Source organism: Haliotis rufescens, unplaced genomic scaffold (genome assembly GCF_023055435.1).
Source record: "Haliotis rufescens isolate VD_foot unplaced genomic scaffold, xgHalRufe1.0.p SCAF_17, whole genome shotgun sequence".
Taxonomy (NCBI): Eukaryota; Metazoa; Mollusca; class Gastropoda; order Lepetellida; family Haliotidae; genus Haliotis; species Haliotis rufescens.
In genome coordinates this window covers 25,558,393-25,570,781 of record NW_025963857.1, presented here as the reverse complement: position 1 = coordinate 25,570,781, position 12,389 = coordinate 25,558,393, and the positions used below count along the sequence as shown (strand labels likewise).

Sequence of the window (12,389 nt, the reverse complement as noted above, 5' to 3'; positions counted from 1 at the left end):
CAATTGGTCAGACAATGGAAAATGATTAATATTTTCAAAGTGTCATTAAAATTCGGTATATGATTAATTAGTAATTGGTCACCTTTGTGTCAGGACCTCTTCAAATATCTAGCCAAAAGAGGTCTTTGTGGTACATTAGAATCAAGTTTGCTTCTAACCAGTTTGTAACTACTAAAGAAATAGAAAAGAGACTCCTTTCTCTCTCCCCAGTCAGTTTTGACAAAGTCAAACAAGTTGTATTTTAGCTGTTAAGAACATATATTTGTTTTCAGCAAATACTTTTTAACATCAACAAAGCAATCTGCATGAGATTGGAGACAATTGAGAACAAATTAGACACGTTAAGTCAAAGATCTCGCACTGTAGAAGAGAAGGTGGAACAGCTACTAATTCAAGCCAGACAGGCTCCAGGAGCATCCCTGTCGCCCAACGCCACCGGCTCCAGGAGAGGGTGAGTAGCTTTGATGTTACTGGCTCCATATTTGATCTCAGGTTTGCCCTGATTATGTTTCTAGGTTTGTCAGCACCATACCTGGGCTCGTGGGTTTCACCAAAGTGGTGAATGTTTCAGACCTTGTCACTTCGGGATTATGTCTCAAGCTGACACACTTTGATATAACCGATTTAATGTTCAAAGTGGTGTTACAACTCAACTCACGCACTCACTCACTCTCTATAGATTTGGGACTTCCTCTTCGGGCTACTGGATAGAGTGACTGCCCAGAGAAGGGAATGTTTGTGGTTTGATTCCCGGCCACGTCATTTTAGAAGCTGTCTCATGAAATTAATGAGAGTCAGACTACCCATGAATGAAATTAGAAAAACAAATTATTAAACGAATCCCATCTCCCTCGATGCATTTCTATGTGAAAAACATGCTTGAACAAAGTTCAGTCTACTGAAGAATTTACGTCACTATTTCGATTTATATTATGAGTAACGTTGCACAGAATTTCTCTGGCATGTAGTGTGGTTATTTACAGCATTGCATGTATTTCAAATTGGTCTCAAAACGAAGTTTTGCTGCCGAACATGCTGAACAGCCCTCCAAGTAGCGACCAACATTTGCGACCTAAATTACCATTTTGTGACCTGTTTATATTCCCTGGTTACCAGTTGCATCCCATAAAATTGGCTGGGCAGCTAAAATATTTCACATTTTGAAAGAAACTGTTGTAGACAATTGCTTGTCTGTATCGACATCATGACTTCCCTACAAGATCATATATTTCTAGTCATGTGCTCATTATTCAGTTTATTTTCACAATGGTGACATGTTCAAATCATAGAAGAATATTTTGGTAATTGCTTAATGATTTTTTTTAGAAGCAAGTTTTCAAAGTTTGTTGTTCAGGCACATTAGAACCATTGGAATGTTTTCAATCTTGTCTTGTCTTATTCTTTAATTTCTAAAATAGTAAATTCTTTGTAAGCCTCAATCAATGTGGCTCCTTAAATTTTGATGTGGCTCCTTAAAGTTTGAAATGACACCTCAAATAGTGTTGTCAGGAGCCGAAAAAGTCTAAGCATGATGTGCTGCTGAATGAGTCAAGGGTATTTATCAAAATAAAAACAAGATATTATATACTGGGGTGAAACAATACAGCAAGGTCATGACACAATATGTATCACTTTAATTAGGTCACGATGCGATACATATTGCGACACACAAAGTTACGTCTCGTCACATGGAGGCTTCATGACTATAAATATTTCAAAGCAGGTTCAAAAGAAAAAGCTAGATGTATATACATGTTCATAGCGGCTATTTTTAGAAGGGAATTTGAAACTCTAATTGCAAAACATTTTACGATATTTGTCTGACAGAAATGCCAGGTATCATTAAACAAGTAGATCTAGTAAGTAATATTATTTTAGAAATCAATTTTAATGCGTATTTGAATAAAATACACTCCAAAAATATTCAAATCCCAATTACTTTCAATTAACTTGCATACAGAAATGCATGCATTAGATGAAAAACTCAAATGTATTAAAACAGCACACGTAAATACCCAATGAAGCTTTTTCAGCATGCATACAAAGGAGATAATTTCCGAAACACAATTATGAGCTAATTTACGTTCCCAGTCAAACCAATATATTTAGAACAGTTATATACATGTAAAACATTATTTCATATTTTTTAAATCTTAAAATATTCACTAATTTTGGGAAAAACCCAATAGAGTGATAAATAGGTGTGTGAAAAAATATTGGTTACCCAATGAAAAATTTAATACTGTATTTAACCTAATAAGCACAAGGACACTCTCAAAATTAGAAATAGGGGGCTCTTATTAGAATATAATTTTGGTGAGAAATAAAAACAGAGTTGAAAGGTCGTAAATTTCATGGTTATGCTGACAGCCTGAAATGATACAAAAGAAAAGTCTGTGTGTATTATGTACGACAGATATATTTTTCCAGAATTTAATTGCCAAAAATTAAGGGTGCATATAACACATGAGTGTGTGTTATCGAAAATTAATGTCTTGTGTACAATGATCAATCGGAAGGGGTGCTAATTGGGATTGTTCACTTGCCAATATATCAGCAAATATCGCCGTGGGAGCTTATTAGAGCAGGGCGCTTGTTATTATTAACCCAATTAAAATATAAACCCTAGAGTGAAAACTCAATTGCTCTGGAGCTCTGATTGTATATTGTATTGTTGCATGAAAACTCATGATGCACCGATGTATCATTTCACCTATAACACACACCCACAACAGCTTATTCTCTCTGTCTCCACTTCCAGGGCTGTCATTGTTGGTCTTCCCCAGAATGGAACACGGTCTGATACAGGTGAGATTTGAAGGGGGCTTCTGATAGGTTGCACAGGAATTTTTCTGGACTCTTAGTGACCTTGGAAGGTAAATTTGAGAAGAAAGGATCTTTAGTTTGTTCAAAATTGAAGTTTTTATTGTTCTATTTATTTGAATTCAGAGGTAGTTTAACTATGTACTTTCATATTGCATTCAATGCAGTAATGTAAATCTATAAAGCTAAAAAAATCTCTTCCTCAGTCCCGTTATGATTTTTATTATCAGTGAAAAACAGGGCCATAACATTAGTTACCCTGTATTATCATGAAATGGTATATTGTTTATTCCAATTGGGGAATTTTTGTAGAGTTTTGCTGTTTACTTGGGGCCTAATATCGGTTTCCGACCAGGTCAGGATAAAACTTGCTTAATGTCTGCCAGTCACTGCGACCAGCTCTAACCATGATCACTAAATAGTACAACTCAGCCATTTACAGCTTTGGCAGAGGAAGAATATTGGCTCTGGATATACTTCTACAAGCATTGATAAAATCTGATGATATCTATATATGATTGGCATGATTAAGGACATTGATAAACATGATTGACATTTAAGTCCAAAGTTGATGGAAAATATTGGGGAAATATTTGGGGAAATATTTCTTAATTGACTGTAGCTTCAACCATGGAGGCATGCTTGTGTCTGTGGTGTGTCAGTAGGTGTAGTAGTGTCAAACGGGTATTGAACGAGAGGGTAAGTTATCTCTTCCTTCATCATCATTGAATGTTTGATAGTACCCTGATGACAATTTACATTGGCAATGTGTAAAACTGAGATGGGTCCTTTAGGTCTTCTGTGGTGTTTGAATCCACGGGACCTACTAAAATTGTAACTTTTAACTAGGGCTTGGACGAGTCCATATTTACTACCTGGGTACCCACCCCTACCCAGGTACCCACTGTAGGCCTCAAGAGATAGGTACAAAATGTCTGATTGGGAATTTATTTTACCATAGCCCTGGCAAAACGTATTTAGATACACGTATTTAACAATCTGGTCATGCATACACTGAAGTTGACTTAAGTTATATCTTTATTCAACCATATGAAAAGTCAGAAGGAATGGGTGCATAATTTTTGTCATTAAACAATATATCGTGATTAACCACGGGTCTGGGTAGTCCTGTGGGTACCTGGGTCCTACTCAGTACCCCCCCAACCCGGGTACCTGAGTTACCCGTTCCAGCCCTACTTTAATGCTAGGGTTGTGGCAAGGAACCCTTTACTTTCATGCTGTATTTGGAACGCTGGTTGGTATCATGCTTGGGGACACATTGTTTCTTGGTTGCAGATGGTGATGGCAGTGTGGATGGAAGTGTTCAGAACCTTGGTCCTAATGTCACCCTGATCACACTCAATACAGAAGGTAAGGACAACATGATACAACCTTCGAAATTCTGACTTTCACTGGCCTAATACTACTAAATCGTGCTGAGGACAGGTTAAAATCCAATGATCATGATGATGGTAGTCCTCATTGACTAGTAGCATTTCATTTTGAGGGTTGTAATTCTGAACCAGTCATCAGTGCTGGAACTGAATAGAACTGACAGAAAGTGAAACATAGTACATAGTAAGCAATTTTATTTCGCTCAAGCAGGACTAGCTACAAAGTCTGAGGACCTGTCAAATGAGGATAAAACAAATTTTCAAAGCCTGCTCTAGGCTGACTGCCTGTATCATCATCAGGTCATCGTCACATGGATAAAAAATTCAACTCTTTCATCTCTTCATGAATGTTTTGACTATTATTGTTTATCATGGTTTCCGTCACAGCTACATATTTTGTGTCTTGTTACAAATCAAGAATCCCTACAGAGTAGGTCCTTAAAAGTATACTTGCCCTATACTGTATATATTAAAAGAACACCCCTTAAACATGTTAAACATGTTAAATTCTTTATCATTATTATTTTTATTCTTCTGTCTCTTGGGCATGTTATGATATCTGAACTAAACTTGTTTATGGATGTTTTTGCTTCAATGTTTTGTTAGTTGGCTTACAAGACTACACTCAAGTGTCCTACCATGTTAGTCCTTGTTTGATTTTCATAAATGTTAATTTGGAAATTGAAATATTTAGAGACCTGCTCAAATAAGACCCTCCCCCAAAAATTCTTGACCAATGTAAATAGTCTTTAATTAGAACTCCCTACTTACGACTGAAAATCTACATGACGGTCCATATTTTCGTTTATATTCTAATGACTTCTTTACAGAAAACATCAGCACGGAAGGGGTATTTAAATGGTCAAGTAACTATAATTGAAAAGGTTTTATTTTTATTGAAATTTGAAAAAGTTTGTTCACTACTGGTAATTTTCTGACAAATGTTACTTGCTGTTTGTGGTTTTAATAAGCGCAGCCATTTTGTCAAATTTCAAATAACAGTAAATATGACAATGCATCATCAATTATTGTTTCCCTCCTGAGGATCGGGGTTAGAATCGGTCTTCAGCAACCCATGCTTGTCATAAGAGGTGAGATACAAGATCGGGTGCTTAGGCTTGCTGACTTTGTTAAACAACAAATAAATATTATTGGTTTCAGAGGATTACCCTAATGGTGTGTGGCTTGGGGAGGAGTCTAACCCTGAAATGAGGGTGAGAGTACCAATAACACCAAGGTAAGGGCACAGTTGAAGTTTTATTTTCTGTATAGTGACCTGTTCCTGTTACATCAAAGTTATACCACAATCATACAGATTTCAGGGTATTGCAAATATTAATTATGGAAGGGACCAGGTCATCTCAGGCGTCACATTTCGCTGTTACTGTAGAGTTGGGTCCCTCAGTTGGGCCAGAACCCTGTGATCGTGGGTTTGAATCTCAGTGAGTGAGTGAGTGAGTTTGGTTTTACGCCGCTTTTAGCAATATTCCAGCAATATCACGAGGGGGGACACCAGAAATGGGCTTCACACATTTTACCCATGTCGGGATTCGAACCCGGGTCTTCGGCGTGACGAGCGAACACTTTAACCACTAGGCTACCCGACCGCCCCAGAACCCTGTGATTGTGGGTTTGAATCTCAGATTCAACTTGATTGTTTCTTGGTTTCTCAGCACCATACCCATGCTCTTGGGTTTCAACAAAGTGGTCTGAGACCTGCATCACTTATGTCTTTCTTTCTCCCACATCAAGTTAGCTAAACATGCTAAAGACTTTTAAACCACTCACTTCTTCATGGTTCTGAACCCCTAGTGAATGGAAGCATAGTATTTTTGCTTCTCTGACCTGATGCCATGGTAAAGCTCATTTTCATACGAGAAAATGAGAGGCTACCTGATGGACTTTGACAAAGGTTTTGAGAAATTAAATTCTTTAAATATAAACATGGTTCTTACAATTCCTTCTGTCAGTGAACACTACAGCTTGATAATAGTACTGATTCGATGGTTATCAATCAAAATGAACACAATGCCATTAGGAAGTGGTCAAATGTAAATGTTATATTTTGGATAACACTTTCTCAGTAAAGTACAAAATCTCGTTCTTTTATGGGTTGAGTCCTGTCCAGGATTTGAACCCACTCTGCCAGAGTGAGGCACCTATTCGACAACTGGTAGTCTAGATCATGTACTTTGTGTATCCCTCTGACAAGTGTAAATTGGCACGGCTCCCATGGCCGAAAGCTATGAATACTCAATGCCATTTTTTATTTAGAAAGTGGTCAAATGTAACAAATGTTGTATTTGTGATAACACTTTCTCAGCTGGCAGTGTGGGTTCAAATCCCGAACGGGACTCAACCTAAAAATATAACATTTGTTACATCAATTAATATTTTGTAATATTATTATTTGTTCATGAGAGGTTAAGATTTTCATGTAGTGTACAATTTATTCATGTTTAGATACACTTGTTTTCAGTGACCTTTTACATGTGCACTCGAACTGCCGCACGCCTGAGAAGATGGCACTGACAATGCTAGATTACCTGTTTGACCGGGAAACCCAGGCGTGTTCCAATCTGTCCGGGATGGGCAAACATGGAAAGAAACAACTAGATCCTCTTATGATTTACGGAATCAGGTGTAAGTTCTCAAGGCGGCTGAACTTGATTACAGCTGTTAGGAGTTTAGAAAAGCCTTGCAAGATCAGTCTTATCTGGAACTAGTTAAGACATACATGTACCATGTACCATCCCCACAGGCCGTGGTGGTTCTGGGTTAAAATAGGTCCCCAGCAATCTATGCTGGTCAAGAGGTGACCCTATGGTTTGGGGGATCAAGCTCTGTTTATTGCGGTCATCATACCCCGACAGAGTGGATCGTTGCCCACAATGTTAATCACTGAATTTTTGGGTTGCGATTTGATTATTTACAGTCAGCGTCAAATAGCTGGAATATTGCTGTGTGGCTTTAAACAAAGAAAAGTATCATTGATCCTGCTGAGGCCCGGGTTGGATTGCCATGTGGGCACAGTGTAAGAAGTCTGCTTTTGGTGTCCGCCATCTCCATTAGGCTGAGATTGCGTGGCATCGTTAGACAGCTCTTGCTCAGTGACTGGTTAGGTCTTCAGCAACCCATGCCTGCCATAAAGGCGACTATGCTTGTCGTAAGAGGCGACTAACGGGATTGGGTGGTCAGGCTCACTGACTTGGTTGATGCATGTCATCGTATCCCAATTGCGTGGATCAATGCTCATGATGTCACTCCTCCTTGATTGTCTGGTCCAGACTTGATTATTTACAGACCGCCATCATATAGCTGGAATATTGCTGAGTGCAGCGTTAAACAACAAGCAAACAATCAAAACAGCGAATTGTTAGCAGAGTAACCAGTTGTTTTGGATAGTGCTCATAATACAAATCACAGGATTGTCTGGTCCGGATTTGATTATTTATAGACAGCTGTCAAACAGCTGGAATATTGCTGAGTGTGGCAACAAACAAATCTGAATGTATCAGCTGATGTATATATAATGCATTGACTCATCCTTCGTTTTCTATTCTAGGTCATCTTATTCATAGATTTGGTATAACAGAAAATGATTGGCACCGAATAAAACAAAACATTGACTCAAAGTGTCGCACTGCATTCCGAAGAAAACAAAGAGGGATGCCATTGACGGTAAAAGCATTTAGAGGAAAGGCGCCTCCAACTTATGTAAATATTGGGTCACATTTACCGGGAGAGCTAGGTTGTCAGAGCGATGAGGATTCAATCAGTCACGAAGACTCTGAGTTACATATCCATCAGGTACAGAGCAAACTTGAAACTTTTAGTTTCTACTATTCGGGTCGTGTATTCCATTACATTCAGTTTGTGGCATGTCTTGAATAGTGAAAATTCTGAAATGTCACCTGTGCCTATTTCTGTTGTGATCCCCACTGTGAGAGTGAAATTAAAATTTTGGGAATGTGATTTTAATTTGAGATTTGCATGGTATCATGCAGTGCATGTTTTTGTTGTAAAAAAACCCTTCACAGCAGGACTTTCCAAATTATTTTTTCATGGAAATCGAAAGCTTATATTGGGGACATTCCTGATTGTCTGAAAACTTGCCAGTGCAGCTTTGCTCGTAATTTGATCCTGTGTGTCAAAGTGGAGGCTAGTTTATCCTCTTGCATGAAATTGTTACTTGGTTATCTTTGGTATTTAACATGTTATCGTTCAACAAGAACTGAAAAAAAGTGATAAAAAACTATTCATATGTGTGCATGATGTGGTTTGGATTACATGGTAAATACTCTATTTTCACTGAAATATTTAAATGCTTTGAAGTAATGACACACGACTTTTGTGATGTATTTGTCTGTAAATCTTTTGTGAAGGGTTATGCAAATTGGCCTATGATGTTTACTGACCCTAATTTTCAAATCAGTATTGTAATCTAAACCACAATTTTCTTTAAAAAGTCTTAAGTACAGCAGATTATCAGAATTTGATTGTTGAAATTTGTTACAATTTGATTCTTAACTGTGGTTGTCACACAATTGATTATTAAAAATATTAAAAATCACTTTTCAGATTGACAACAAAAAGTGAACATATAAATCATGTTATGTAAATCATAATAAGACTTTCTTAAACCGATGCATGTCTGTTTTGATATTTTAATAATTCTGATGTTAATAGCTTAAATGTAATTTCCATTGTGCTTGCCGTAAAAGGCGACTGTGCTTGTCGTAAAAGGCGACTAACGGGATCGGGTGGTCAGGCTTGCTGACTTGGTTGATGCAGGTCATCGATCCCAATTGCGTGGATCGATGCTCATGATGTCAATCACTGGATTGTCTGGTCCAGACTCGATTATTTACAGGCCGCCGTCATGTTGCTGGAATATTGCTGAGTGCGGCGTGAAACAACAAACAAACAAACAAAATTTCCATTGCTCACAATTTAAAACAATGTGATGAAGGATGCAGGTATTGTAATTGGTAGTGCCTTCTTTATCCAGGCTGAAGTGGACAGTATCCAGCAAGCCGTGTCTACTATGCAAGGGGAGGCAATCCAGCAAGGAGAGATACAAATACTCCACGCCACTCCGGAACAAATATCCCAGCTACAGCAAGCTCATCATATACAAATACTCCAGGGAGATCAAGTCATAGGGGTAAGTGGTGCTGGAGAATATTTTTAAAATACATTGCTATTGAACTGTTGCATAAAATAGACAACAAACATATGAACAAATATGGATGGTTACCCTTTTCTGTTTTCTCTTTCTTTTCTGTATGACTATTTTCATGAAAAATGAAAGTGTTAATGTCCTTTAATAAATAGTGTTCCTTTGTGTTTGCACATTTGTTGCTCAACTGACTAAGTCAAGTGAACTTGTCCTATTCGCTCGTCACGCCGAAGACCCAGGCTCGATTCCCGACATGGGAACAATGTTTGACGCCCATTTCTGGTGTCCCCTGTCGTGATATTGCTGGAATATTGATAAAAGCAGCGTAAAACCATGCTTGCTCGCTCACTCACTCACTCACTCACTCACAGGTTAAAACCATGCTTGCTCACTCACTCACTCACTCACTCACTCACTCACAGGTTGTGCAGTGTCCAGCGTCTGTGTCGTCGTATTCTCCTCAGATACCCCTGAATCAATGACCCACACTGAAACTTCCCGTGTTATTCACACCATTGATGAAACCTGAATTGCTCAAGCGGTTCCAAATATAAACAAACAAAGATTCATTTTGATAAAAATAAACAAATGTCCACATGTCATCAAAATGCATTTCTCTACCCTTTTGTAATTGTGTAAATATCTCTTGCAGCAAATACAGCAAGGGGATGTGGCAGCATTAGGGGATGGCATCCAGGTTGCTACGGTAACGACAGACTCAGGAGAAGTTCTACACATACAGCAGGCACCTGCAGTAGTGCCGGAAGTGACAGAGTAGTGGTTGGACTTACCTCCCTTGTTGTACATATTACCATGGAAGGCAGCACAGTCTTCATTGTTCATTTGGCTGTTCAGCATTCAGCTTCGGAGAGAACTATTTTTTCCTTTGAGGGACTGTGTAACAATTGGAAGAATACAAATTGTGCACTTTTGTTGTTGGATCCTCCAGTTCATCGTTTGGAAAGCAACTTTTCAATAACTGAGTGATGAGTTGGTGAATCAGGTTGTCTGTGTCTGTGTCTGTGTCTGTGTCTGTGTGTGTGTGTGTGTGTGTGTGTGTGTCGCTCAGGCCTACTGGTGGACAACAGAAGACAATAATGTTTGGGAATAGTACCGGCATTACCAAGTTTGCTCTCACGCGGAAAGTCGTTTAATATATATGTTAATCATTTAAACATGAATCTTCACCTTGAACTTCTGTGAAATTATATAAGATGAACATGAAAAGGGAAAGTTTTGAAAAAGCTTTGAGTCATTAAAGTTTCAATAAATGAACTCAGATTCAGTTAAACATTTACCTTATCTTCAGAATACAGCTTGAATATCAGATTGTGATGGTATGACAACTGTCAATCCTAAAGACTTCTGTTGGCATGCTAATGGAACATTGTTCAAACATGTTTGCCTTGGAGGAGGTTTGCAGTCAACACTATCCCTATGACCAGTCCTTCCACAAAGTGAGTTTAAGGTTTTGACTGTTTTAAGTCAATGTTAAAGGAAGGAGTTGTGATAAGTCTGAGCACTCTGATTTCATTGTGGGATGGGCCCTGGTCAAAGAGGGATGAGGGAATTGTTTACAGGTTCATTCAACTTCGCACTCATAAATATTCAGAGATAATCTTCACTTTTTATGATATGGCTTGTTGAAATCAATTTCTTGTTCTCATGACCATTCAAACCTTGAATTGCCCCACCCCTAATTATTCATGTTTTCAAACACTAGAGAAACAGCTTTTATCACTTCAGATTTCAAGTTTTGCACCTGAAGCTGCAGGGTCGTGTGCAAAAGTGCTCATATAGTACACTAGAATCAGGTTTACTTGTTAGATTTGTAACTTATTCAAAAACGTTTTAAAAACACAACACCTTTCTCCATATTCAATTTTTAGAAATCGATGAGAACAAGAATATTGTTTTAACTAGCCTAATTAACCCACGACACTTCACATACTTTTGCCATTTGATATTTTGTTGTTATTTGAGCATGTTGAGTGGGACAAAAAAGTGCCAAGTTTGCAAAGCTTTATAATATTTTATTTTAAAATGTATGGCCATTATTTATAAATTAATTACGAATACATACTTGTTCATAGGTGGTTTTGTTTCCTATCATCGAATCATCATGATTAGAGTCTGTTTTTCTTTAACGCTTTCATTAAACTGACATTGATATAAGCTCCTGTTTTCCATACAATTTATTAAGCTAGCTTTTCCTTGTTTACCCAACAGTGTTTTGAAAGGTCTCTATAAACTGCGCTCTTGGCCTTCTAATCTCTTCCTTTTGACATCTGTGTCATGAAACGTTATTAAACTGCAAGCCCATTTATGCTATGTGTAAAACTGTATGACAAGTTTATGTTGCATATTCTGAATCTTCTTATACCGTCTTCATCTATGAAAAGTTACATTCAAAATATACACTGGTTCATAAGACTTCATAACCATGAGATTTTCATCAGTTTTGTACTTTTGATACCTGTTCATCTTCACATGGTTACAGACAGCAAAGCTGTAAACCTAACTGTTGGAATTTATCTACACCTGTTCAGAGGCCAATATTTGGCCCCAAGTTTGAAGAGTTGTCTTGTATTTCACTAACAGAACCAATATAGAGGAACAGGCTATATTGCTTTGTGTTTAACATTATTGCATTGAATGCAATGTTAAAATACAGTAGAAATCCCTGCAATGTCTTGACTCATCCGTTAGCTGTCAACATGGTATTAGTTATTAATTTCTACTGACTCAATTTTGTTGTAGTCTATTCGGAAGATGGTTCCAAAATGGATCATTAATTATTTTGACAAGTTGAAGAATTTGGCACACCTTCGAGGTACCGTATTCGACATAATAAGCACCCAGGAAGCTCTCAAAATTAATAGGGGGCTCTCATTAGAATATTATTTTGGTGAAAAACAACAGAGTTGAAAGATCATAAATTTCGTGGTTTATGCTGACACCCTGAAATGTTTATATACGACAGATATATT

General features: G+C 37.8%; 1 protein-coding gene across 6 annotated transcripts in view; it reads left to right on the top strand.

The window, feature by feature from the left end:
• Positions 1 to 12,389, top strand: part of LOC124113140 (protein BANP-like) — a 31,730-nt gene that overhangs the window by 3,784 nt on the left and 15,557 nt on the right. For 4 of the 6 annotated variants that reach the window (XM_046473385.2, XM_046473383.2, XM_046473384.2 and 1 more), the window contains exons 4-11: positions 273 to 451; positions 2,762 to 2,808; positions 4,120 to 4,194; positions 5,379 to 5,454; positions 6,697 to 6,860; positions 7,783 to 8,027; positions 9,229 to 9,384; positions 10,052 to 12,358. In XM_046473385.2, the coding sequence (XP_046329341.1) occupies positions 273 to 451; positions 2,762 to 2,808; positions 4,120 to 4,194; positions 5,379 to 5,454; positions 6,697 to 6,860; positions 7,783 to 8,027; positions 9,229 to 9,384; positions 10,052 to 10,177 (1,068 nt within the window). In that variant the 3' untranslated portion in view covers positions 10,178 to 12,358. Of the gene's footprint in view, positions 1 to 272; positions 452 to 2,761; positions 2,809 to 4,119; positions 4,195 to 5,378; positions 5,455 to 6,696; positions 6,861 to 7,782; positions 8,028 to 9,228; positions 9,385 to 10,051; positions 12,359 to 12,389 lie in introns of those variants that run through there. The other 2 variants (XR_007221751.1, XM_046473386.2) reach the window with 2 other exon arrangements.